This window comes from Apus apus, chromosome 3 (genome assembly GCF_020740795.1).
Source record: "Apus apus isolate bApuApu2 chromosome 3, bApuApu2.pri.cur, whole genome shotgun sequence".
NCBI classification, from domain to species: Eukaryota; Metazoa; Chordata; class Aves; order Apodiformes; family Apodidae; genus Apus; species Apus apus.
Window position 1 is genome coordinate 3913370 of NC_067284.1, and position 27922 is coordinate 3941291.

The 27922-nt window shown below is 47.5% G+C and overlaps 1 protein-coding gene across 2 annotated transcripts; it reads right to left on the minus strand.

Annotated features, from left to right (window-relative positions):
- Positions 1-1954: 1954 nt before the first annotated feature.
- Positions 1955-24886, minus strand: PRDM1 (PR/SET domain 1). Of its 2 annotated transcripts, XM_051613109.1 has the most exons (7): positions 24793-24886; positions 22830-23078; positions 15785-15904; positions 12467-12719; positions 3582-4690; positions 3154-3282; positions 1955-2764 (listed from the first exon to the last, which is right to left on the minus strand). In XM_051613109.1, the coding sequence occupies exons 2-7, from the start codon at positions 23010-23012 to the stop codon at positions 2189-2191; spliced, it is 2370 nt and encodes a 789-aa protein (XP_051469069.1). In that variant the 5' UTR covers positions 23013-23078; positions 24793-24886; the 3' UTR covers positions 1955-2188. The 2 variants fall into 2 exon arrangements, with proteins under 2 accessions (XP_051469069.1, XP_051469068.1); XM_051613108.1 differs by lacking the exon at positions 24793-24886 and having other exon boundaries at positions 22830-23111.
- Positions 24887-27922: the final 3036 nt, after the last annotated feature.

The following is a 27922-nucleotide window of genomic DNA, read 5'->3' on the forward strand; positions in this document are numbered from 1 at the left end:
TGTAATGAACTGTAGTCCTTCGAAAGCCGTGTTCAGAGACATGTATTTCAGGATTGTTTCTTAGTTTTGAACAGAAGGCATTAAGTTTGCTGGGGGGGGGGGAAAAAAAAAAGATCACCAAATCCTGGATTGCTGAAGTGGGCTACTTTAAAATTTGTAAGAATATAACCAGACAAAAAAAAGACAAGAGGTGGAGGGGAGGTGTGTAATAATGCTACTTAGATTTAGGCGAGTCAAACGTGCAACTCGTTCGTGGCCGGGTACAAGGAGGGGAGGGGCTCATCCCAGGCAGCTTCCACCCTGCCCTTGCACGGGTCATATTTGGCTTCAAGTTCTTTCAGATCCATTTTCTGGCTCTTTGTTCACTGACCACCCACCTCCTCCCATCCCCTAGTACACACTGAGGATCCTGCAAGCAGGGTCATTCCCACCGGAGTCACCGAGGCATCAGGCAGGGGTGACATTATTCACATGAGGTGTCTGCCAGCACAGGCTTCACCTGGACAGCTCTGCCTGCAAGTGACAAATGCCTTTAGTACAACCTGCTGGTTTTGAGGTCATTGGTAAAACTGGATAACATTTGATTTTCACACTTAGATGAAAAATAGGTTTTATTACATGGTTTGGCTCACAACTTAAGTGGTATAAATATATATACATATACATATTTAGTATAGTGGTATAAATATATCTATAAATATACATGTATTCTTTGCTACACCTCAAACGTCACCGTATCATCTTTGGGCTTAGCAAAACAAAAAAGATAAAAGGATGTGCATTCTGTCTTTCCCTGTGCACATTTTGGTTTCTTCTCTAAAGTAGCAAAGCATTTAGATAAAACAGCATTGTCTGCACCACTGGACACAAGCACTGAGGTAATTGTTGTTCAACAACTTTGCAATGCCCTTTTCTTCTTTAATTAAATTAACCACAAAATGTACAAACACAAATACTGAGAAAAATCTTGAGTCGTACAGGAAGGAAAAAAAAAATGGTATGTGCCAGGAAAGGACTTTGTTCCCCACTTCTACCCAGGCAAAGTGGGAGAAGAAAATACAAGTAAAACCAAAAAACCTTCTTTCTCCGGGAATCTGACCATCTTTTTATTGTTTGTTTTTTAATCCCTGGAAGGCTCTGGCCAAAAAAAAAAAAAACACCAAAAAAACCAACAAAAAAGAAGTGAGAAGTCTGCCCAAAACCTCCTTTTAGGCAGAGTATTAAGAATATGTGTGTGTGTGTGTGTGTGTGTTTGCTCTTAAACTGCTTTTAGAAAAACATGTGAGTGAGATTTTGTTTTGGAAGAGCCACTTCAAGCTTTGGTCATAACGTTCCACACCAACTTGTGGGGCTGTAGCTGTTCTCTAAAAACCTGTGGTGTTGCCCATGGCAGGGAGGTGGTTGCTGTGCCACATCTGCTCCCCAAGAGCTGCAGGGAGAATCTCTCCCCTACCCTCAGAGAGGCAGGGGAGCAGTTTCTTTCCCTACTTGCTGCTACTCTGGGGTTTTAGTTTTTGTTGTTGGTTTTGTGGGTTTTTTTTTCCTTTTCAATTCCCATTGGGGTGATTTGCACATAAAAGTACACAGCCTTTTTTTTTGTTTTCCTTTTTCAAACCAACAGATCTAGGATTCTCTATGTCAAATGTCCAACTTTGGCAATATGAAAAGCCACATTTGTTTAAAAGACATTGGTACATTAAACACATTTACTGAAACCCCCATCTTAGGTTCTTAAAACAGATGTGCAGAAAAAAAAACACAACCAACCAACCACATATCTACAAGGAATGGCTGTAAAACAACAACAACAAAAAAAATAAAAACATTTTAAAGTAAAAATTACAATGAATTTTCCAGTCATTGTAAACATTTTCCTAATTATTGCTTTTAGAATGATTAATTGCATAATAAATTATGAAGTACTATCATTGAAAAAATAATTATGGATAGATGATTGTCTTTTAGTAACTGGTGAGGCAATGCACAGTCCTTTGCCCCTCTTTATGCCCTGAGAAAACAGTAACTTTGGAGTTCCTTCTTTCAACTGGAGAGCGTAGGGAAACTACTGTAAGCCAAGATTGCTTTGCAGCATTGAAACTATGTACAAGCAACTGCTACAGGCACCCTGACTTGCCAAGTCATAAATAAAATTTAAAAAAAAAAAAAAAAATCACTTTGCCAGAAAGTCTTAAGGGTCCATTGGTTCAACTGTTTCTTGCTTGACCTTTACAGGTAACAGAGGTAGTGGGTGACCGTGAGGCAACTTCATCATGGACATGTCTGACGACTCGTAAAGGTTGCATCCTGAGGAGATAAGTCCGTTTCCCAGGTTCCTCTGCAGAGACACTTTCAGATTAGCTCCTTCCATCTCCCTCCTGAGCATGGTCAGTATATCCTTCTCCACGATGGATGTCAAGTCGATATTGTCCTCCACTTCTTCCAGCTTGTCGGCGTTGTCGCTGATGTCGAACTTCTCGATCTCCTCGTTGATTCGATTCAGGTCCTCCATGGAGAGGCCGGAGGCAGGGGCGACGGGGCAGTTGCCCTTCAGGTGGACCTGGAGGCTGCAGAGGTGAATGTAGCTCTTGTGGCAGTGGATGCATTTATGGGGACGTTCCCGGGTGTGGAGACGCTTGTGCAGCTTCAGGTGCACAAACTGGGTGAATTTGGCGGGGCAGAGCTTGCACTGGTAAGGCTTCTCTCCAGAGTGGAGCCGCAGGTGGGTTTTGAGATTGCTGGTGCTGCTGAACCTCTTGTGACAAACCTGATGGGGGAGGGGGGGTGGCAGAGAAACAAGTGAATGAGTGGGAGGGGGTTTTATGTTTTAAATCACAGATACCCAGGAGGAGACAGCAGGATGAAGCAGCAGCTTTTTTTGTATCTTCACGCTTTTCTCACGAAGGGGAGAAGGAGAAATCCCCACCTTTTTTACTTAAATATTGCTGACCAGCCTCTCGAGTAGGGCTGATGGCAAAACTGTCTCGGGCAGATGTTGCTCTAGCAGGCTAAAGCCAACCCTGCTGCACCAGGGCTGGAAACTATGGCTGTGACAGGGACTCCTGAGCAGCCCGAGGTTTGTGGCACAGCCCTCCCGGCACAGGGAGCGTGGGAGGCTCCTCCCAGGGAAGCTGCTCTCCCTGGTGTGTTACCTACCTGACACTCATGGGGCTTCTCTCCCGTGTGTACCAGATAGTGCTTCTGGAGGTGGGCCAGCTGCGTGAAGCCTTTATTGCAAGTCTGGCATTTAAATGGTCTCTCTCCGCTGTGTACTCGGAGGTGCACCTAGGGAGAAACAGAGCAATTCACAATTTGCAGCTTCCAGTGCTGCAACTAAAGCACTTTCAGATGTTTCCCAAAGTTAGCAGCAGGCTCCCAGTGCCAAAAGACAATGTTATCTCGTTAATTACGTGGCGTCAGTATTAAAGCACTGTCTTTACAGCCAGGCTTTCTTGCTGGGGGGTGCTGCATTAAGCCCAGAATGATCAACAGCCTAGCAAGCAAGGGAGGCTTGTCCTTGCTTTTCCTAGAGGGAGAAACCAGAGCCTTCGGAGAGGGCTCGTGTCCTGTTCTCTGCTGCTTACCTTCAGATTGGAGAGCTGGCCAAAGGTCTTGGAACAAACGTTGCATTCGTACTTGATCTTCCCGTTCTGCTTCTTCAGTGGGTACGGGAGGGTTTTGTAACCGGTCACGTTCCTCTTGCTTTTGATGAGATTCATGGCTTCTTCCCCGCCGGTGGCAGCCAACACCACTGAGGTAGGTTTAGGTTGCATTATGTGTTCTGAACTGGCGGCTGTACCAGCCGTGGGTGACCCACTGGTGGGGCTGCATGGCTTGTCCTTCATGCTGGCAGCAGCGCCCGTGATGGAGAAGGCACTGTTGGGGGCTGGGATGAGGAAGTCTCTCGGATGATCTGGCTGCAGCAACCGGCGGCCTCCTTCGCTGGGCAAGGAGCTGGGGAGTGTGGTGGGGTTCAGCACGTGGTGGGAAAGGCTGCCCCCACTGAGCAGGTTGCCATAAAGAGGGTACATCCGTGGGAAGAGATTGAAATTGTTGATGCCGTTGATATTGTTCAAAGCACTCAGGTTATTGCAGCTCATATTGAACGGAGGTAACAGGAATTTGGGGTAGTGGGGGTTGTAGGATGGTAGAAAGGCAGGGGGGAGGTGGCCAGGGGGTGCGTATCCAGGGTAGGACCCCAATCCTTCTGAGCCATACGATCCGTTCAAGTAGGAGTATGACTCTCTGTGCTCTTGGGAAGTAGGTGCCAGAGGCGAAACCGTCACCCCTGGACTGCTGTGAGGGCTTGAACTTTTTAAACTTGGGTCTGGGCTGCTCCTCCCAGAAGGACTCGGAGTAGTAGACGTCTGGATGGGCGAGTGAGTCATGTAGCTGGGTCTGTCCATCCCATATGCCAGGGAAGCTTTCAGATAGTCTTCTGGAATGTGAGGTCGGATAGGGTAGACAACTCGAGGGAAGAAACACCTCTCGGGGCTGTAGTTCTTACGCAAATCATCCAAGTCTTTTTCTGGAGTAACCGGTGAAATGTTGGTCTGGAAGAAGTCTTTTCCTTTTGGAGGATTGGATTCCATTTTCAGGATTTCTTTCACACTGTGCTCCTTCTTTGGGATGCTTTTCTGATAGAATTCATCTTTATCAGCACTGTGCTGCTTTGGATTAACGTGGGTTTGTGCTGAAAAACAAAGATCAAGGTAATGATTATTTAGATGTGCCACCGTCATTATCTCTTCAAAACACAATCCAACTCCTACAGGTTCAGTGGGAAGGAAGGGCCACTCTGGGAGATGAGCAATCATTTAACTTGCCAAAAAACCTAATTTCTGTGTGAAGAAATGCCTGCTGGTATTAAGTGTTAATAAAAAGCATTGTTAATTTGAGGGACACCAGCCAGAACATACAGATCCAGATGATGATTCATTCGCAGAGCCCTGGTCTCCCCTTCGCAAACTGATTTCACCTTCCTTTCCCCTGAAGTTTGCCTGGCTTTGCTGCTGAGTGGCTATTGCAGCAGTATTTCTAATAAACCCAGCAACAAGCATTTGTTCACAAGGCAAGTTCAGCAGAAGGACTTTGCAGAACACAAGCTCCCAGAAATGTTCCTCTGTAAAATAACAAGGCATGACAAATCGGCTTTTGCCAAACCGCAGCAGTCACTTCACCAGCCAGTTCAATTACTTACAGTACCAAAAAACCCCATGGCTGGCTAGGATGAAAGCCTTCTTCAAAGAGAAGGTATTCTCCATCAGTAAACAGATCATTACTCATTAAATATCCTGCTTAGGAACATCTACAACAAAGCAGACTATTTACTGCAGATTTCTGTGGCATTCGGTCTATGCAAAACTCCTCTGCTTACAGCTGTACTTTATAAAAAAAATGCTGAAGCAAAGCAAAAGCAAGCAAGACTGGTTGGCTCCAGCTGAAGTTGAAATGTACTTCAAAAATAAATAATAAAAAAAAGAAGGGAAAAAAAAATGTATTGAGGGAAATTAGAAGCTAGTATCTGTTCGGCTCAGTTCAGCACATACACTATTTGCATTCAAAGACTCTGCCTTGTTGTCTGGACAGAACAGAATATCAACAGTACCCTGAAAGATGCCCTAGACAGAAGAAGAAGTCTGCTTTTATCTCATCTCCCCAACTTAATAGTTATATAACCTTGAAATGGTGACTTGTAAGATACTTCATTAAAGGGGAAAAACTACGAGAAGGTTTCACGTTTGTGGTTAGTGATGTGCAAGGTTTTCCCTCAGGAGGCACAAGGCAACGCTGAGAGATGTGTGACTCAAAAGTATCACAGCCCTTTAGCCAAGCTGCTGCTTTTGTGACTGACTGTTCTTACTTCACTAACTGGGGTGAGAACCAGTTTCATATTCTGGTTTTTTGGAGGGCCAGCTGAACCCCACAAGGAAGATGGGAACGGGCAACAACCACACCGCTTACAACACGGATTCTTTGCTTCACTATTCACTACCCTGATGGAATCTACCATTTGGCAACATTACCCTATAAGGCAAAGAAACAACCATTTATTAAACCTATCCAGGAAAACATCTGCCTTCAAAGCATGCTCCAACTCACAGCAACCCCACTTTTACAGTAGCATCCTTTTCCTAACGGCATTAGACCAGTAGCAAGCAAATTTAGTTTGAGATATGTGGGCAGTTTGGATTTTCAGGCTGCAAAGAAATGCTATTGAACACAGTTATGTTCTATTAAAATATTTATGATAAAACACAGGGCGTGTTGTACAGCAAGCACGTACACACAGAAGTGCACAGACAGCTTTGCAGTGACTTATCTCAGTGTTAAAGTTTCCTGCAGAGCTGTTTCAGAAGTAAATTAAAGGCGTGTCGTGTTGTCTGGCATGAAAAATAATCAATATTCTTTGGTCATTTTGTCTGTGCTCATGGAAATGTCCACCCCCACGTTGGGGTATAACACAGAGGTCCTGCTAGATTCAAGAAGCTCCACAATGGCACTGTGGATAATGTTATCTCCATCTCCTTATCAGCTGCCTGTCACCACACCAGCCTCTCAGAGCAAATATTCCTGGTGACACTATCAGCATCGGGAAGGATCCAGACTGGGAAGTACTGAAAGCTGGGCGGGGAGGGGGAAGCAGGACTTGTGAAGCCTCAAAGCAGAAAAAAATAAATAAATACCACCTTATCAGGCCTCTCTCAGTTTCTCAGTGGGGTCTGTCAGGCAGGAAGTTCAAACTGACACTTTTCTCTTTTAAAGAAACAAACAAACAAACAAAAAATCGGGGAGGGGGAGGGGAAGAGTAAGGAGAAGTGCTGGAAAAGTGATAGAGAAACCAGAGCTGCTTCAGCTGGAGGAACTCCTGCTGTCACAAGGTTTAACATCAGGGTGCCTGATGTGCTGGAGCAAGCCAGAGAGTGACAAAAAGAAAAGCCCACACCAAGAATGTAACTTTCTTTGGGCAACGGGCTCATATCCCCACTTGACAGACTGTACAGATAATTACTCTTTCCTTCCCTTCAAAGCCTTCCTGGCAGAGCCTTCCCTCCTACTCATTTCCATGTGCAGAAAGAAGTTGCAATGTTTAAAGATTATTTTTCTGAGTCCAACTGTGACAGCCCTCCTCAGTTTCCAAGCTATCTTTGCTCTATACCTCCCCTCTTGGCTTTTTCCTCGGAGCACGAGGGATGCTCAGGAACACCAGAGGGGTCAGAACAGAAACAAGCATGTAAAGTAAGAGGAGGTGAGGCCAAGGAGAGGTTCTTAGGTTTTATACTGAACGTGGATTTAAGGCAGGGCTGAAACTGACTGAGAGGTTTACAGCCTTTCTTGGTGCTCTTAAAGGAGCCATACTTCCAAGGTAAAGAGAGAAATTCCTTATCAATGGATTTACTTTTTTTTCATGTGTGATTTTTTTAGATTTAATTTCTTACTGATCACACTGTCTTCCTCTCACTCCTGAAATGCTTTTCTCCCTCCCACTCCCATATACTCATCTATGCCCTAAATAGAGGCACATACTCTTCCAAGATCTGTCTAGTTTCTGTGGTCAAAGACACACACAGAAAAGAGGTTAATGACAAAACAAGAAGAGTGCAGCTGCATTTGTATGTGACTGATCTGAGAGGAGGGGGGGGGAAAGAAAAGAAAGAAAAAACCCCAGACGTGACTCTTTAGGTGCCTGATGCACTTTATCTGAGGTCAACAGATTATTTGCTCAGATCTGAGATTAGTGAGGGCGTGCAAGAGGAGAAGGGACAAAACTCCTGTTGCTTTTAAGTATTAACACAACTTGAGCAGAGGGGCTGCCTGAAGTCACCCCAATGTGGGTGTTCCAGCTACAGACTGCTGCGGAGCTGGAGGCTCTGCTCTCCTTCTGTGTCCTCTGAGCTGAAGCCTGAGAAAGACTTCATGAAAACAATGATCTGTTTTTTTCTAAAACCTTGAAAAACGGTTGTAGGCAGGCAGTCATGGCAACAGTAATTTCAGGAGTGAGGTGGTACTGAACGCTTCGAGTGGCGGAGCTTAATTATGCCGATTCACATTTTCGATCTAAATTAAGCACCTCTTCTGCTAGTAGAAAGAGAACCTCGAAGTTGTGAAGAGGGCAAAACAAAGAGTGTTTCCACTCAAAATGAGAATGGAGACCAGCATTTAGAATTATATCATTTGATCATCTGTTTTCTAAATGTGTCCAAGGTGACATGTCTTTGAAACCATTTTGCTCAAGAGAAGGTCTTTGAGCCTCCAAATAACCCTCAACTTTAACTCAACTTTAGCCCCCAAACCCTGGTTTTGTCAAGACAACATTTCATATCATTTCAAAATCATTCTCCTGAGCCCTTTTGAAGATTCCAGGAGGCTTTTTTTTTTTTTTTTTTTAAGCAAGTGCAGATGTTTCCTCTCAACCCAAACAGAAAAGCTTCAAAACCAGAAAGTGAAACTGCCCATAAACAAAAGGGAAAGCGGGTGACAGGGCTTAGCTAACGGCCAGGGTGTCAGGGCCAGCAAGAAGAAGAAAGGAATAAATCACATTTAAGAAACAAGCATTCAAAAAGTTCATCTTCACATTTAAGAATCTTCACAGATTTTAAAGGATACCTTGTTAAACCTGCTAATGAAACAAAAAGTTTGCCAAATGTTTTTTAAATGTGCAAAGTGTCCTCCTCCAACTCAAGGGTTTTTTTTTTCTGAAGCTTGACCAAAAGATGTCAGCTGCCCATCCTTGACTGAGGAGACAAACACGACATGAGCACCAGGAAGTTGCATCATATGATTGCAATACATGAACATTATTATCCAATAGTCATGTCCTGAGTCAATGCAGTTGTTTGTTGTTTTTTTTTTTTAATTATTATTTTTTAAAACAAAACTGTTACCCTCTCTCCACCCCAAAATAGTTCTCCAACAACGATGTAGGAATGAAATCCTAAACTGTGTGGGATCCTCAGTCTGTTTGCTCGTCCAAAACTAAAGTATCTCAGACTAAAAGACCACCTGAGAGCCCAGCTGGATGAGGTTAAACACATCTAACAAACTACTGAAAACTGATTTTTTTTTGGCCAGTAGAAGATAGACATCTTGTGCCATCGCACTTAACGCCATTTCCTGGACGATGGCACCATCTGAAGGTGAGGGATCTCAAATCTTGATAGAAAAACCACATCAGTGGCCTCCAAACAGGCAGGAAGGAGAAAAGGATTGTTTGAAATGAGCCTGGGCTTCCAGAGCTGGGATAACACGGTCTTGCCTCTGCCACTGTTGTGCAACTCCTTGCAGAACTTCAACATCCTCTCGGAGTTACGTAGCTCCTCGCGGAGCTAATCATGCCCGTGAAGGTAGGTGTGTGCTTCAGTGTCTGAGGGGCTGGGTCAAAGGCCCCAGTTCAAGAAAACACAGAGGACAGGGTTAAACCCCCTAACTAAGTTCATGCCTAATTGCTGTCTTGAACCTGGATGCTTTCCTTCTGTGGCACAAATGAACTAATGCTGGAGAAGTTACCTTTAATTTGAAAGTTTGCTGTTACAGAGGCAAGTAGATGTTAGATGTGGACGCGTAAATATATTTATGCTCTAAAGTGGTAGTTCTCTCATTTTTGAGGCCACTAATTACAGGAAATAAAACCAGAGAAATCCTCTGATACATTTTTCCCTGGAGGCCCATTCCGCTCGGGCACTTGAAGAGGTGCTGAACTCCAAGACCGTGATCCCCAAACCCCTGAGGCACCTAGAGCCTGTATTTTTTCAATTGGCAAGACTGGAAGCTCTCCATAGGTGTGTGTCCCAGGTGGCCTCTCCTGTGCTGGGCAACCAGCCAAGGCACTGCTCCTCCAAAGCCGGCCGCGGGCATCGGCATGTCCTGCACACCTGGGAGGTGGTGGAGGGAGGGAGCTGGATCCTAACATGGCCATGGGCTGGCAGTGCTGCTGCCCCACGCTCACACCAGCCCATGTCCCATTGGGAAGGAGCCCTGACTCCAACCTGTGATGGGACCTGGACCCCAATTTTCCTTCCCTCTTCCTCAGAGGGTGCCAAAACCAGCAGCCAGGAGCTAGGAGGCGTGGGGATACTCGCCTGCTCCTCCGAGAGAAGCCATTCTGCTTCAGAAACCAAACTGCTGCTGAGCCATTTGCCTGGAAAAGGCTGTGACCAGTGGGGGTACCCCCAAGCAAGACTGTGTCAAGATGTTTTGATGGGGCAAAGCCCCACATCTGCAGCAGATGTGCAGGATGCCAGCGATTTCATGGAATCATAGAATGGTTTAAGTTGGGAGGGACCTTAAAGATCATCTAGTTCCAACCACCCCAGCATGGGCAGGGACACCTCCCTGTGGGGACAAGCCTTCTGCACTCTATCCATAGATGAACACAGTGTGAGGGCATCTTGGCCAGGCTTGTGCTACAGAGGCTGCAGAGGCATGGGGGGCTCACTGATTCCAGGTTCAACTAGAAGTGGTCTGGAAGGAAGGGGAAGAAGAAAACTGAACGGTGCTGACTTTCACTTTAAACTCATCTGGTTCCATGGAACACTGGAAAAGACATCCATGCTCATGCTCTTGCTACAAAGCCCTCAGCAAATAAGCATCTTTGGGAAACCTCTGGGATTTTTTTCCATGCTTTTCAAGAAAGGGCACTGAAACTTCAGAAAACCTCCATTCTTACTGTACCTGTAGGGCTCCTGGACTAACCACAAGCATCAGGGCTTTAATGTGTTTGTCACAAAGATCAGGGGAAAAGATTTTTTAAAAAAAAAAATGAGAATTTGTTCTCATTTTTCTGAACTGCTATTTTCACTAGGTGGAGGAGGTGAACTTAAAATTTCTAAATGGTTTAAATGAAATCATCTTTCAAAAGAAGAAGGGACACTCTCAATGTCTGGAATGATTGCTCTTTCAAATGTTAAGGCTGAACTACAAGATCCTGACTCTTCAAATCCACATATTGAGCCTACTTTTATTAAATGGATGATTCTGCACATGTCCAGACACCCCCAGTTTTGATCTGAATAAGAGTAACCAGGTAATTAGTTGACACTTTACAAACACATTCCTCACTAACTCTCAAGGCAACCTAAGATACCAGCAGGTGCAAGAAACTGAGGCTGTGTTTCTGTATCCTCACTAGTGGCCAAATGTGTCTGGATGGATCTTTGCAAACTCCTCCTCCATGGGCACCCTTAATGCTCCTGTCTGGTCCCACCTGCAGGTCCCACCAACCAGCCAACTGCTGTTCATCATATCAGAAAATAAAACTGCTGAGCAACTGGTGAAATGACAAATGTGCAAAGATGACAGAATCAGTGAGATGCTTTTTGAATAGGAAATACAGCAGCACAGGACCTCTCCTCCCTCTGCCATTAACAGAAAGACAATTTTCTTCTCTGATTTATTACATTTAGCAGGGAAAGACCAAAAACTGGTGAAAGAACAACACCCATGGAGGACAGATGTACTTTTAAGTGTGTGAGATCATTTTCATGATGCAGGGCAGCATTTTTGCTGTAATGATCCCCAAAATAACACCGATACTTTATAAGTCGTTATTTGTTGCCAAATAACAGCAAACAGTACTTTTTATACTAAAAAAAACCCACAACCCTGCTGGCAGTTTTTCCTTCAAATTTCAGTGTAGGTGCTGCCAGAAGGATAAGAGCAGGTAGCAGGAGGGGTAGCAGCCTAAGTGAGAAGTGAGCAAGAATGTCTCCCTCTTCAAGGGGCTCTGGGTGAGGTGCTAGGCAGTGATTAAGCTCTGAGTAAGGTGCTGCGGCTAGAAATGGTCAGAAACCACAGAGGAACACAGAGATAAAGTCCTGTAAATACCTCTTCCCCCTGCTACCAGTGCTATTACTTTTGAACAGAAAATGAAAGCAGTGATACAGAGCCAAGGGACGGGGATAGAATACCCTGAGCTTAAACAATAAGTAACCAGATGAGAAGACAACGGGAGGTTTGCGCCTGTAAGATAAGTAAGCGTGGATGCAGGGCTCAAAGAGCACTGTGCAGTCAACAAGTATTTTGTAAGACACCTAGACAGAGTCATGGCACATGGCCACTTCCTTGTAGAGCGAGGGCAGCCCTGTGGGAGCATGACTGGACAGCCTTTATATGCTATCAAAGCAGACTTCTGCTCAATGCACCATGAGATCTGGACATGGAAAGTCTGAGAGTGAAATGACACCTACAGTCCTGAAGGCAGAGAATATATGCAGGTTGTTTGTCCAGAATATAATCAGATAAGACTCAGGCTGTAAACCAGTAGCTATTCATGTTTTTTATAATCTGTTTATGTTTGAACGGGCAGGGGGAACTCATTCTCGTGTTGTTGTTGGTTTTCCCCTTTTCCACTCCAAGCGACCTACTGTGACACAACAGATGATGCAGCTGTGTAATTATACGGCTTATTATTAGATCCTATAGGCAGAAGAAACATTACTAACATTCCTTATTTATACTGTAATCCACTTACTGAGGTTCATCATTGTCAGGTCTCTGGAGGAGGGATAGTGCAGCCTCTCTGCAAAGTCTCGGCAATACCACACAAGCAGCTCTTGGTTGGCAGGGATGGGCTTGATGGTGTAGAAGTAGATGTTCATTCCATTCTGACAAGCAGCCAAGTTCTGTTCCTGAACAGAGTAGCCAGGGTTTACATAACGCATCCAGTTGCTCTTGTCCTCATTAAATCCATCAATGAAGTGGTGAAGTTCACCACTGGAATAGATCTGGAATGAGAGGAAGTGCCTATGAATATAAAGATATATATGTGCAATACACAACAGGTGTGCACTGGGTCCGGGGGGGGGGGGAAATTGTAAGTTGTTTGGTTTGTTTTTTTGTAAAATGAGAAGATATTCCTGAAATAAGAATTCAAGCTGGGTTCCCCCCTTTCCAACTACGTGTCAAGAAAAGAGATGCTCATTCCAAGTGAAGTCCCCAGTCACCTTTTCCTTTTCTGCTCAGCCTGTGCCTCTGCGAGTGTGGACAAATCCAACTCCAAATCTGAAACGCAGAGGACTCTCCCTGGGTGAGCAGTCCACCTCAGAGTCCTTTTCCTGGTACTATGATCAACAAGTGGGTGATGCTAATGACTGCAGGTCTGAGTGCATGCTTGCATTAATGGTTTGAGTCACCTGTGTATAAGACTGACTGGCTGTGCTACGTCAGAGTCTTTCTCGCCTTTTTCTATGGCCTCTGTACTTGCAGTTTCCTACCACCTCCGCCCAAAGGTTTAAACTATGCAAACATCCTCCACTCCCCCAGAGTCCTAAAGCAACACTTGCTCATAGTTGGACTGTAGCCCTTCTGTAGAAAGGCTGGGCGAGGCAAAGATGAACTTCACCTGCCATAACTTAACGAAGACCTGGAGAGGAGCCAGCCGATGAGAAGTCACTTTTCCTATCGAGGGACACGTTCTGGCTTGTCCACAGAAGGGGAAGAAAACATGAATCTAAAAACTGCTCAGTGGCTCGGGGGGGGAGGGGGGGAGGAAGAAAAGAAGTCCCAATCCCTGAGAGAAGCTACTGTTGCCTAAAGTGGTTAAGAATAAAAGAAAAGGAATAATAAAAAAAAAGAAGTCCAGAAAAATTCAGAAGGCACGTTTGCTAAAGACACATCCCTCACTCTTGGGGGGAAACGGCATTCCTGGGTTTCGCAGACAGATGACCTGGCAAAAGCCTGACCTCGGAAAGGGAGCAGCGCCTCGCTGAGCAGGAAACGCCTCTCCAAAGGGGAGACAGAGCTTATCTCAGGGAGAAGACACTCCACAGCACGTTCCTGCCTTTGTGTTGGCACCACTTTCTTTCACACCTACCTGGCCAGGCAGCACGCCCTGCAAGCGCCCGCCGGCCGGGCCCTCTGCGCGGGGGGAGGCAGCCGGGCCCTTGAACGCGGGCCGTAAACACCAGAATCACTTTCTTTTAAGAGTAACTTCCTGTAAACTGAGAAGGGGGAAATACATGTGGCCTCATCAAAGCGGCTTGCGAGAGATTTTTGTGGTGTGTTTGTTATGAGAAAATGGAAGGGAGCCGGGCGAGTTGTGCTGCATCAAGAGGAGCCTTCGGGTTTCTCTGCTCGCCCCGGCTTGCAAACTTCCAGGAACGTGGGGCTCCCAGAGTGAGACGCCTGCTGCTGCTTCCCAAACCGGCCTTCCACGGCTCCCATGGTGGGACCACGGATGCTCCGGGCTGAAGGTGCCCCAACCCAGCTCCCACCTCTTCTGGGGAAGGAGAGCCCCGATGTGCTGAGTCACGGCGCGGTTCCCAGAAGTGACGTTGGCCCCGGCAGGGCGCAGGCAGCGTCCCCCCGCACCAGCAGATGTTCCCGCTCCTGCCAGCCAGCCCAGGATGCCTTTAATAACATGTGGGAAGTTATCTCCCACAATTTCCTTTGCACATGCAAGCCTGTTTCAGACCCCTAGGAAGGAATTCATTTTCGGTGCAGCAGCCTGTCTTGAACGAATCAAGATTATCACGGGGAATTTAACGACGCTTGGATGGCTCCTGGGATATTATTTCTGAGGATCCCTCTGCGTTAAGGCTTAGAATCACACCATGAGAATGATGTCATACTTCTCACTGCAATACATGGATGAAGTCCTGCAAGATGGATAGCAGCCCCTCTTCCCAGTGTTTCCATTTTACTAGCAACTGGCAGCATCACCAGCCTCTCCCTCTGCCAGGCACAACCTTCTGAAAAATCTGGCTAGAAGAAACATTTTGTAGCCTTATGAATGTGGAAACAGCCGCCTGCTTTGTAAAAACACTCATGCAAATAACAGCCTCTGCAATGCTGTATTACATTGCATGAAGACAATTTGGGAAAACCAAAATGATGCAATTAGGTAGGAAGAAAAGGGTGTGGGGAACGCTGGTGCTTGCCCTGGGTTTCACCTGGATATGAGGTCGGGATATTGCTAAGGCAGGCAGGCAGCTGGGCACAGAGGCTTGGATATAATCCCAAATCCACTGATTTAGACACAAACTAAATGGCTAGAAGGCAGCAAAACAAATCCATGGAAGGAGATGGGGCTGAAGGAATGTTCTCTAACAATAACAGGTCTGTAAAGGAAACTGAGGATTATGTCAGCTGATAAAACTGGAAGCATATTCCCCAGCAAACACTTCCCAAGCCAAAACAAATTTGCTGGTGCTCCCTTCCAGCCTATACTATGAAGTACAAATTAGGCATCACCTCTAGTCTTTGGCATTAATGGATTTTCCCTTCCACTAAGATCCATGGGCTGCTCCTTAACACTTCCTGGAGTAGGAGAGCTTATGACTTGAACAATACATGCTGAAGACCACCACCACCAGTGTGGTACAGAAGTTCTATTCAAAACCCAGGTTAAAAAAACACCACAAAATGTATCATCATCCCAGAGTAAAAGGCTTTGCAGTACTTTCACAGCTTTTTCATAGCTGGAAAAATCAGGGATACGTGACATTTGCATAAACAAGAATGACTTTCTGCTGTGAAGAAATGCAAAATAACCTGCCCCTACAGCAAGCAGCAGAGCTGTTTCTTGACCCAACCAAGCACTAATCCATTTTGGAAGACAAGAGCCAGGAAGGGCTGAGCACCTCCCCTGCTCTCTCCACCCACACAGCCCCTACCTCCAGGACAGCCAGGTTTCCACCCCACGGGCTCCACCGGTGCCCGGCAGCATGCAGCAGTTGCCCCCTGCATGCATGCAGGTCTGAAGCAGGAAGTGACCCAGCTTCTCAGCTGTACTCATTTAGTGATCTGCTTACTGCAACAACATGGTGTTTTTTTTTTTTTTCCTGCTTACCCGCCAAAAGTATTTTCTGTTTGCATTCTTGGGAACCGTATCGCTGGTATAGATCTCTCCTACCAGGGGTCCGAAGCGCGTTCCTTTCGGGATGTACTCTTTGCTTATAACTCCAGTGACCTACAAGAAGAGCAGCACAGGATCAGTCCGTTGACAGTAGAAATTAAAGAAATCTGCCTTTCTCCCTCCTGTTCCCCGAACTTAACAAGGTATAAAACCAGGGACAGGTCAGCAAGACAGAAATAAATGAATGACTGGGCTGGATATGATGGGAGCAGCTTTGTTAGACACTGGCATCTTCCTGAGACACAGGGAAGGCAAAGATGACCACTGCCTGGAGGATGGGTCTTGTGGAAACACATTCACAAGGACAAACAGTAAGCAAAATGTACAGAGACTGTCAAAGTACCTTCAGAAGTTATTTCTCCTATCAAAGGCAACCCCCGAAAGTCTAGTTCCAGCAAAGAGCAATACTCAATAGCTATCAATCACTTCACTGCCACACAGCTTGCTTTTCTAATAAGTTACGAACTGGAATGACTGCTCCTCCAGATCAAAGTGAAACCTTCCCTCCACCCCCACACCTTCTTCGTTCTATGCCCGTCCTGAGAGCTAAAAGGAGAACAACAACAACAAAAAAAGAAAACTTACAATTCTCTCACCAGCACACAGTGGCAGACAGAACAGACTATGAAATGCTATGGGACATGTACTCACAGATCACCTTCTCTTATAAAAAGGAGGCAGCAGTTCCAGTAACATATGTCAAGTGGGTTTGGTCAAAAGGGCGTAAGGGTTTTGATGAAAATGCTCCACTATGCTAGGTCTAAGAAATGTACTCGAGTCGTTCAGCTTCCTTCTTGACAGTAATTATACCAAAAAAAGTCACTGACCACAAATCAGGAAGCAATTCATCATTATTCAGAAGAACGTGCCTTGGAGTAACCCTTTGCAAAACATTGCTGAGTTATTGGTTTTGACTCTCTCTGTTCCTCACCCGTCTTCTTAAATTTAATGTAGCCAAACAATTCTGCAAACCAACAATTTTGTAAACCAAAAACCTCAAGCCTTTGCAAGATTGACTCTGCTGCTCAGATAGTGGAGGAAAAAAAGAAAAAAAAAGGGAAAAGAAAAAAAGGGTACAAAGCCCATTAAATTTGGTACTACGGCCACACTTTCATGGCAAAATGTATTAACCATATCCCCTCCCCACATCTCGCCACGTCTTTTTGCTCGCCAGGATTTCAGAACAAGAAGGGAGCAGCACAAGTGGCTGAGGAACACCAAGATTTGAGATTAGTGCTGCATGTACCACGCAAGGAACCCACGTTATTACCAAAGCAGGTAAGCACAGACCCTGCAGATGGCTCACTGCAGTGACCATTTTCATTTTCGTCCTACCAGTCCTTGGCAGCAAAGGATGGTACAAACCCTGGACTGTAGACGGCACTTGACAAATTAGCTAAGCCTCGTGATTTCCTCATGCTACATCTTCTTCTGTTGTATCACCCTTGGAGTGAGAGAGGGAGACAGCAAAATGCTTGCCTGTGTATTGGTCAAGATTAAAAAATCCCAGTAAAAACTAAAGCCTGGCATAATTTCACACGGAATCAAGGAGGTAATCCACCCGGAAACAGATTGCTGGGTGTAAGGGTGGCTGTTTGCACTTGTCTGTGTTTCAACATGTGTTTCAGCACACACACACAAAAAATAAACATCGACAGCAGAGGTAGCTAAATGCTCCATTGATCTGTGCATCTGGACTGAGCAGAGAGAAAAGGGACTTCCAGAAATTTTCCTACACCTACCACAAGCCGAAACAAGCTCAGTGGCTCAGTTTTATTTTTGTCTTGCTTGTACATTTCTCATAGAGAGCTGAAAAAGGCAGATGTTCTTCTCATCTTCCCCATATATCTTCATTTACATCCATCTGCCCTCTCAAGAAAAGTTCACCACCAAGCTACAGCACACCCTTCCAGTTTTACTGCATGGCAGGCTCAAGTTTTTTTCATGGTTCTAAAAGACCTTGGTCTTAATTAAACCGAGTTTAATGAAATTCTCAGAATCTCTAGAAATCACTCCTCAGACTAGTCAACTTGAAACATGCACTGAACTGGTGTCTCTGACACAGCAGATACTTTTTGATATCCATCTTACATGTGGTGTTTGCTTCTCCCCCGGCGCAGCCGAGCAGAAAGATGATTTCTCACCCTGTACCCATCAGAAGGTTATTTTGGCAGAGGATGTTCTCCACATCCGCGTGTGTGCCAACAGCCAAGCTTTGCTTAAACCAGCCTAAAGCTGCCCAGATGACTTTTCACCCAAGGGCAGCTTTCAGGTCAGCAAATCTTGGCTCCTGCCCTGCCGCAGCTTGGGAGGGGGAGGTTTCCCAGGAGGCCACCAAGGTTGGAACCAAGGTGGGAGCAGCCGAGGCAAAACCGCCAGGGAATTCTGCTTCCAGAGCTGATGGGGGGGGAAGCTGTGGCAGAAGAGGCATTTCAGACTTGTGTCCACCAGGTGTCCTTCAGCACACTGCTGCCTCTCGGCCAGGAGACCTTCCCCGTGGCAGGGAACCCCCGGGGGAGCACGCCCGGAGCCCGCTCCCCGCAAACCAAAACCTGCTGCTCTTCTGCAGCCTCCTGCCTCTGAACCTCACGGCAGCAAGGCGCTCCCTCCCGAGCCAATCTCCTCCTCTACCGACGCTTCAGCCCTTCTCCCTTTCAATCTCCCAGCGCTCCGCGGCCACAGCTTTCCCCTCGCTACCGCGGCATTGCCAGCACGCACACAGCACCGGACACCCCAAAGCCCGAGGCCGCCCGGCCGGTGTTCCCGCCGCCCGGTGCCTCCCGCGGGATGAGCAGCCGCGGGAGGAGCAGCCGCGCTCCCCTCGGTCCGAGCGGGACGGGACGGGACGAGCCGGCTTGGCCACTCGGGAACCCGCGGCAAGACGGAGGCGCTGGAGCGGCGGGGGAGCCCGGGAACGGGGGGTGTTTCGGGGCCGGGGGTCCGGGGGGGAGTGGGGCGGAGCAGCCCGGGGCGGCGGCGGCCCTGGAACTGACCAGGGTCCTAATGCGGCGCCGGAGCCGGCGGCGGGAGCCGGGAACCGGGAGCGGGAACCGGGAGCGGGAACCGGGAGCGGGAACCGGGAACCGGGAGCGGGAACCGGGAACCGGGAGCCGGGAGCTGGGACGGAGGGCGGAGGATCAGCGGGTCCGGCTGGCAGAGCACATCCCGCCCTGCCCGCTGCCCAGATCCCGTCCCGAATTTGGTGTTAAAAGGCGCCTCGAGAGACCCAGCGTTAATTTTGCAAGGGGAGGTTATTTTCATAGAACGTCAGAACGGTTTGGGTTGGAAGGGACCCCAAAGACCATCCAGTTCCAACCCCCCTGCATGGGCAGGGACACCTCCCACCAGCCCAGGCTGCTCCCAGCCCCATCCAACCTGCCCTTCAACACTGCCAGGGATGGGGCAGCCACAGCTTCCCTGGGCAACCTGCTCCAATTTTGCAATGCATCCACTGAATTGCTTTAAATTTAAACAACAAAACCCCACAACCAACCAACCAACCACCACCACCACAAAAAAAACAAAAACAAAAAAAACCAACCAAAAACCAAAGAACAAAACCAAAACAAAAAATAAAAGCAAAACAAAACAACAGAAAAACGCCTACACTGAACAAATTCTTGCTGCCTTCAGAGAAGTAGCAGTTTTCTCCCAATGCAAACAAGGAAAGCCATCATGTGTCCTGGAATAACACTAATTTTTTTAAAAATACATTTAACTACTAGTTTCACAGTTATAGAAGCCCACATCCATTTTCCCCCATCCTTCAGTGACCAGTTTTCTAAAAGAGATGCCATGAAATAAAATGCTCTCAAGTAATTTCCTGGGTGATCATATATGAAAGACATTAAATAAAAGCAGTAGGGGAAAGCAAGGGTCTGAGGTCAGCCAGGCACACTGTGTAACAGCTCAAAAATCACTGCTTTCATCAAAATCAGCGATTCAGGGTCTGTTGCCATGGCCTTACCAGAGAAATGCAACAAGGAGTGGGTTTGCTGAGGTATGTTTTGCTCTGTGAAGCTCATGGGCCAGGACAAGGCACTAGCAATATTCAAGACAGCAGAATAAATGGCACTTTCTATCTAGAAGGGCTGTTTGGGCTTTAAGGACTGAGACCAAAGGAAAAAAAAAACTATTTTAAAAAAATACGGGTTTTTTTCTATGCCTGCATGAAAAAGATCACTCACATATGGCCTCCCAAGAGAGTGATTTTGGCACTGGGTTTCATCATTTTTTGTCAATTGCTAAAACTGGAGGAAAGGATAAATACTTCACGCATCGAAATAAATAAATGACTTCGTGTAAATCGAGCAGCCTGAAACGTTACGAGCAGTAGTAATTCATTTTTTAAAATGCTGACACATACTGTGAACTCATAATGAAAAATGTGTCCTTCAGAAAAATCCCCGATCGAGATCCAAGAATAAACAAGAGCATGACGTGTCATAGACTCCCTTGCAAATTCAATAAACCTCTGAAGAGGAGCTACTCGCCTCACAAGGCATGCAAGGCAAAGAAACACAAAAAGCAACCCTCCCCAAACAACAGGAGTTGTATTTCCTCCATCCTAAGCAGGCACGCAGTACTTTTCCTACTTCAAGTGGAGACAGAATACTAATCATGACAGCACTAGGATGTCGTGATCTAATCATGACAGTATTGGTGTTTCACAAGCGATGTATTATATATGTTTTTTGTCAATAAACTGACTCAGCATTCAAAACTCTCAACCAGATGAAGCCACAGCTCTCCGCCAAGTTAACAATGGAGACAGCTCACATCTGAAACCCACTGGCAAACACGCACACATGCATCCCCCCCAAGTCTTACCTCATCCTTTTGCAAGTGAAAAAAAACCCACCCTATCAAGCTGTCAGGAGTCCTGTGGTTTTCCACGAGGTCAAAACCAGAACCTGGCTCCCTTGCTCACCCCACAAACGCTGATGTGCAAGAGCAGCATGCACCAAGTCCTGCCCTTCTCCCCACCCCTGAACAAAATAAAACTCGGAAGGCAGACAGAAGAAAAAAAGAATGTTTCAAATCAGAGGTTGCTAGAATGCAAGCAGATGATGCCATTTGCAACTATTTCACCCTGCAGACAGGCAGGGAGTGACCTGTCTGTACATTCAAAGGACCACAGCCTTGACAGAAGGTGGCGGGGGGGAAAAGGATCAGATCAGCCCTTTCTTTGAGAGCTACCTTAGAAATAGCCAGGGTTCAAAAGTTCCTATTCCTCCTTATGGAAGGTGCTATTCAGTGCAAATAAAAGACCGGGGGGAACTCTGGAGAACAAAAGGAGGATGTCCTATATTCAGACTCCCACTAGCAGGGAGCTGCTCGAGTCGCATTTTACAAGGAGGAACCGGGAATCTTTCAGTGACTCCTGTTCCCCCCCACCTCTCACACAGAGATGGCAGCAATCCTCCTGCCCTGATTCACTGACCTGAGCTACAGGGTAAGGAAATGACACCCGGGTGTTTCCAAAGACAGTGCTGGGAATTTTGAAAGCTCCTCGGACATCTCCTGCCGCGGCAGCAGGACTAGAAGAGGGGCAGAGTGAGCAAGCAGCCTGAGCAGCCAATCTGTCACCAGCCAGCTGCTGAGGATCTGCCTGAGCTCTCCTGCTGCAAGCTCATCCCTCAGCCAAAAAACCCTTCCCTATCACCCAGCAGAGTCACAGCTTCACCTCCCTCCCCACCCAAGCCAGACCCATCTAACGATGCAATAACACAAAACAAGGTTTCGCACTTATTTTCTAGAGTGTTTCCTTTCTCTGCCAATGCTCTGCAGGGCAGGGCAGGGCAGGGCAGACAGGGAGAGAGGAGTGATCTTACAAGAGAATTTAGCTTTAACCTCTTAACAAACCTACTAGGCACGGTATCAGACACTGCCAAGCTAAATTCCACGGTGCCAATACCCTGCAGCTGGGGGTTTGGCCCTATTTCAGTAGGTAGGATTAAACAAGTACCTACTTTGGAAGGAAACATTTGATAGGCACGGATGAGTGTACCTCTGCTTTTCAGCTCTGTGGTCAGTGTGTTTAGCCAAAGCAGAAGCACAGGTAATAGCTGCTATACCACAAGTCTCAGCACAAGGAGAAATGAAGGGTTGTCCCTTGGGTCATTACCCGGTCGAACATCACACCTAGCTATAATAGCTACTCTATATGAAGGAGTAAACACAAAACCAAATTGCTCATCCGGGCTCATTTCTTTCCAGCCCTTCTGAAACAACAACAAAGAATGTACCCACTCCAGGGACAAGGATAGGACCGACTCGCATGGCTAGCTAGCAGTGAAGATACTGTCCCAGATAAACAAAAGTTCATTTAAACGACGGCCACCCTTCTGTCAAGCTAGCTACTGTTCTGCCATCACTTTCTTAACCAATATGCTGGAGTTTTTAAGAATTTAGGAAGTCACGAACACAGCAAGCTTACGAAAAGAATAAAGCAATTTCATAACCAAAGGGAAAACAAAAAGAAATAATTAAACACATTTCCAGGAATTTGTTTTTTTGTTTTTTGTTTTGTTGTGTTTTTTTTTCCCCTCTCTACTTTTTTTAAAGCTATTTATTGGACAACCGAGGCACTTTAATCTCTGAGCCAGAGGCAATGAATGGTCCTGGCAAACAGCAGACTAGAAATTGGCACAGAGAACTACCCCACAGTTTAAATATGCTTATTCAGATGCTGTTCAAATTGTGTGAAAATTTAACTGTTTGCGAATTGGTACAGACCCAGTTCCAGGGATTGGCTGGCTGTGATTTCCAGTGAAAATATCACACGACAGGTGACCAGCTCACAGTTTCTTAAAAGACTTATCAGGGTCCCATCTTCAAAGCCATCAAGGCAGCATTTGTTGGTGGTGGTGGGGTGTGTGTGTGTTAGAAGAATGGAAGCCAGGGTGAGCACACACTTTCCAAAGCACTGTGATTTGGCCTGTCTGACTCCAACCTTCCCCAGAGCGTTGCCGCTTACCTCTTTGCAGTTAGATGCGTATTTGAAAGTCAAGTTCCTTGGCAAGGAAGCCTCTGCCTGAGTTAGGGTGCTTCCATCAGCACTGGGATCCAACGGGTGATCGTTTACAATGTACGTGCACTTCTCTTCAAAATCAGCTTCTGTCCACAGAGTCATGTCAGCATCCTCCATGTCCATTTTCATCGTCCACTCTCTCCCTTTCACCGGATCCTTGAAACTCACAGCGTCCGAGCTACACTGTGTAGCAGCCTGGAAAATAAGAAAACAGCCTTTAATCCTCATTGTCCTTCAGTGTTGTGGTTTCCGTTGAGACAGCGTGACTAATACAGCAGTCTGTGACACTTTGAAAGCGTATGCAGGAATAGTTGGTACAGTTGAGTAATAGCCAAAAAAGCAGTGTAAACGAAGCTGCTCCGACTGAAGCAGCGCCTTAAAAAACACCAGCCTCGGTGGTAATGAGGGAGGGAGCAAAAACAAAGGGGGGGGGGGGGAAAAACCCCGGGTTGACAACCGCTTTACCTTTTTCAGACCCTCTCCCTAATGCCTGAGAGAGAGGGAAAAAAAATATTCCATGCTGAAGAAAACGTGGGGTCGTGGCCGCCAGACCGCTTGAAGTCGCCTGTGGAAAAGCTGCCTCAGAAAAAAGTGTCACAAACAAGGAGAGGAAGAGGAAAGGAGCTGCTGTCTGCGTCTGAATGAAGCTAAAAATGGAAAGCGCATGTTGGAGGAGCGGAACCCAGCCTTGCCTCTTCCAAATGGGGAAGCCTGAACTTTCCCACCGGCTTTCAACACACAAACAACTTTCAAAACAACCTGCCCACCCCCCCCCACCCCCTCCCCGTGACACACACACACACACACACCCGGCCACCTCCTCCTGACGTCCCCTTATCCCTTGGCATGGAAGGCTGAGAAAGCCGACATCCTGCCAGCATCACCGCAGCAGCAGCCCTGCACAAAGCACTGCAACGCACTCCCGGGGAGGGGGGGGGGGGGGGCAAAAAAATACAAAGAAAAAAAGAAAAAGGAAAGGAGCAAGGGAAATAAAACGGCAGGAATGCATGTCGAAAAGTTCTCCCTCTCCCTGTTGGTTTTGATGGCACCTCCGGGAATTGCTATCTTGAAAAGCAGCGGGCGGGAGCCTGGCAAGGGCAATTCCACCGAGCCCTTCAGCCCCTCTGCGGAGGGCAGAAGCGCTGCCGCCAAAGCCATACACAGACAGGTCCTATGGCTCGGGCTCTCCCTATTAAAAAGGTTCATTAGGGACCAAACTCTCTTGCCTACGCCGGGATCCGGGAATGCCGCTCAAGCCCGGCATTAAATCCCTCCGTTTTTCCTTTCCTCGTACGTAGCTCCGGTGAAAATTCACACCCCTCCTCCGGGAAAAAACAAAACAAAACAAAACAAAACACCGCAAAACCAACAAAACAAAAGAAAAAGCAACCAAAAACAAAAGGCGACACCTGAAAGAGCACGGTCTTCCTGGGAAGGGGCTCAGGGGGTGCCTGCCGGCGGGCGAAGGGGGAGACCCCCCCCCCCACCCGCCGGGACCGCCCCGGCAGGCACGACCGGAGGGGCTGAGGGGAGGGCGGCGACACGAAGCCCCCGGCAGCCCCTCGGGGACCGGCCCCCGCAACCCGTCCCGGCGGCGGCGGAGGGGAGCGGTGCGGTCCTCGCTGCCCGCCGGCATGAAACAGGGGGGATTCGAGCCTCACAGCGGGACTCGGGGGGGGTCAAGAGCGTGTGTGCGGGGCGGCGGAGGGGGTGACAGCGGCGCGGCGGGGCGGGAGGGCGAGGGGCGGCTCGGGGGAGCGCCCGGACGGGCGGCGGGGAAACTCGGGCTCCGTTCTGCGGGCGCCGTCGCGGCGAAGGGAGGGCGAGAAGAACGAGCTGAAAGACGCGGGGGGAGGGTGGGTAGGGAAGGAAGGAAGGAAGGAAGGAGAGGAGGCATCGCGCTCCTTACCGGGGCAGAGTCCGCGCGCGTTTCCACACCGAAGCCCACCGTCGGCGGCAAACCTGGCTCATCTCTACCGAGTAAACATTCCTCCTTCCTTCCTTCCTTCCTTCCTTCCTTCCTTCCAGCGGCTGGGTCCCCGGGACACTGACTCACCCCCTCACGCACACTCACTCACTCCCGCACACACACACACACACACACACACACACGCACCTCCAGCCGCTCCTCCTCCCGCCCCTCCCGCGGGCAGGTGCTGCCGCGCGCGCGCGCCCGCCCGCCCGCCCTGCGCTTCCCGCCGCCGGACGCTGGGGGGGGGGCCGCGCGCCCCGCCTGCCCCGCGCGCCCCGCCCCGCATTCATCTATCTATCTATCTATCATCTATCTATCATCTCTCTATCTATCCGTTTTAATTGATTAGCCATAATTTAGCTGCCTTCTGGCCCGTGCGTGAGCGGGCGGCGCTGCCCCCGCGGCCCGGGTCTGGCGGGCAAGGCAGCCCTGCGGCTTTCCAAGCAGCGGCTGCCAGGCAGTTTTGTTTTGTTGTTTTTTTAAACTATAAATCTATTTTTTTTTTCCCAGCTGTTTTAACTTCTGAGAGGTCAACACGCTGTCCCTCAATTTGACCGGGTAGAGCACCATAAAAACAAGAATTAGAGCGGCTCCCAGCTTCCAGAACACCGATGCAAACCCGCTGGAAAAGCACTTGCTCCCCAGGCTGCACAATGACAGCGCTTTGCTCGAGATCAACCCACTCGGGGCGTTCAGACGCGCTTTCCGGAGTCTCCTTCTAATCGACGCTTGTAAAAGGAATTAGGAAAAACATTTCTCTTCCTTCCTTTTAAACACAATCTGCCTCGGTGCCGGCAGGGAAGCTGGCAAGAGCAGGGGAAGGCAGGCAGCGCTTCCCAATGGGACACCTCCTTCCCAGCCTGGTAGGAAAACTCGGGCAGGGCAGCTCCGGGAGCACCCTTGGAGATGGGAAGTTGGATCGGGATACCAATTAGCAGACCCCACACACCCCTTTTTTTATTTTTAACACCCCCCCCCACCTCCGATCCAAGCCAGCGTGCTGGCTGAAGGAAGGACATCCTGTGATGATGGCATACAATGTCCTGTTTGTTTATTATTAAGAGCATTCCTGCTTCTCATTACAAAACAGCCAGATGCCTTACTTCCTCCAGTGGTCCTGTCTCTGCAGCGGGGCGTCCTTGGGCCGAGAGGAACGGTGATGCACAATTCCATTTATAGCCATCGACAGCCCAGTGTGAACGCTAGCTGCTCCACTGCGAGGCAACTCTACTACGCTTCCCTTCTGCCTGTGCATTTCTCATCACTCTCCCAGTGCTTTACGTGGCAGCTGGTTTCACTGTCTTCTTTTAGACCCACGCACGCTCCTATTTTGGGGGTGATCTGGGTGTTGCGTACTACTTCACAGGGAAAAGGGAGAGAGAGGAAACCAAAAAAAAAAAAAAAAAGCAGGTTTTATGCAATCAAGCGCCCGTCCGTCTCTCTGATGGCTGTGAGGACATGCCTTTCCCTCAACCTGCTCCTCCTCCCACTGATAAAAAGACGTGTGGAAAGGATTACTTGCCATTTTCGGTCTGCGACGCCGAGAATAGAATATCTGTGTAAAGACCTTCCCGACGTGCTAACGCAAGAGGGCTGGTAGCAGCAGACATAAGTAGGGCAACTGCTACCAAGTGAGTGTCCTGGCTTCACTTCCACCACTGTGTAATTCCACAGGAGAAGTGGCCCGAGCACTGGGCCGAAGGATATAAATGTAATTGGATATACCCAGTAAAACCGAGGCACATTCAAAATGAGGTCTAGGAAGGCTCTGAAGTAGGAAGAACCATTCATTAAAAGGAGAGAAATCCGGCCTACTTGATTGGGTTAATTAACTGATGCTGAGTCACACTGCATAGAACAGAAAAACAATGTAGTCATACTGAAGGTGATTATTTTACTGAAAAATAGTCTCACTCTGAGAGGCAGATGTTTCAGAGCTTTTCACTTCCCTGTTAGCTTGAAAGCAAAAAAAAAAAAAAAAAAAAAGAAGAAGAAAAAAAAAAGGGGCGGGGGGGAGGTGTGTGGAGAGAAGGGGAGTCAAGAAAAAAGGGTTCATGTGTTTCCTTCAGGGTTTGATGTGAAGGAGAGCAGGAGAAAAGCAAATCTGCCTTTCAAGGAACCGAGAATGCTTTTGGGCTGGAGGAGAAGAGGAAGCAGAGATTAGATCAGATCAGATGAAGTGAAATACTCATCACGACAGGAGGATGCCAATATCCCAGGTCAGCACAGCTCTCTCCCGAGCCTGGGGAGGTGAGTACAGCCTATGAAGCCTAGGGACTTCAAAATAACTCCCTGGCACACTCTTGGGCTATCCTGAAGTTAGCTCCAGGTGTCTCAGTGAAGACCAGAACTACCAAGGGAACAGGGAAGGGGATTTCACTGGTGTGCAAGGTCTAGCCTGGTGGTGCCTGATCTGGAATAAAACTAAGTTTATCAAGAAAGAAGAGACAGAAACGAATTGTTAAGAATGTGCACTAAAGTAAGAATCACAAAGGAAACTCTGCCATTAAAGAAATATATAGACTGACCTTCTGACCTTCCTCCTTAATAGAGAAACATAAAAAGCTGTCCCTGTTCAACCAGCAGTTTTCTGCTCTTTTATAGAAGTCTTTCATACCAGTAGCTGCTATTGTCTGGAATGTGCAATCTCAAAATGTTGTTCATTTCAAAAAGAACATTTTTAGTCATATTTTCATTTTTTCCTTCTCGCTCACAGAAAAACCTCAATTACCATATTAATCAGCATTTCTCAGGCAGCCCGCTCTGCAGCAGCTCAGCCTGGCAACAAATCATGAATGGCCCTACCAGCTCTGATCTCAGAAATCCCCATCCATTTCCTTTGATGCTATCACCACTTCAGCTCAACAACAAGCCTGCCCGACACAGCCTCAGCTGCTCTTCTCCCTGTGCCTGCGAGAGCTGTCGTTGTATGGGGAAGAAGGAGGGAAGGGGAGCTGGCTCTGATAGATGAAACTTCTTTAGAAAGTTGAAGGGGAGATAAAATGCACACAAGAGATTAAAGGGGAGTCTCATTTTCACATCCTCCCCTTCCCCAAACAAGGTCAGT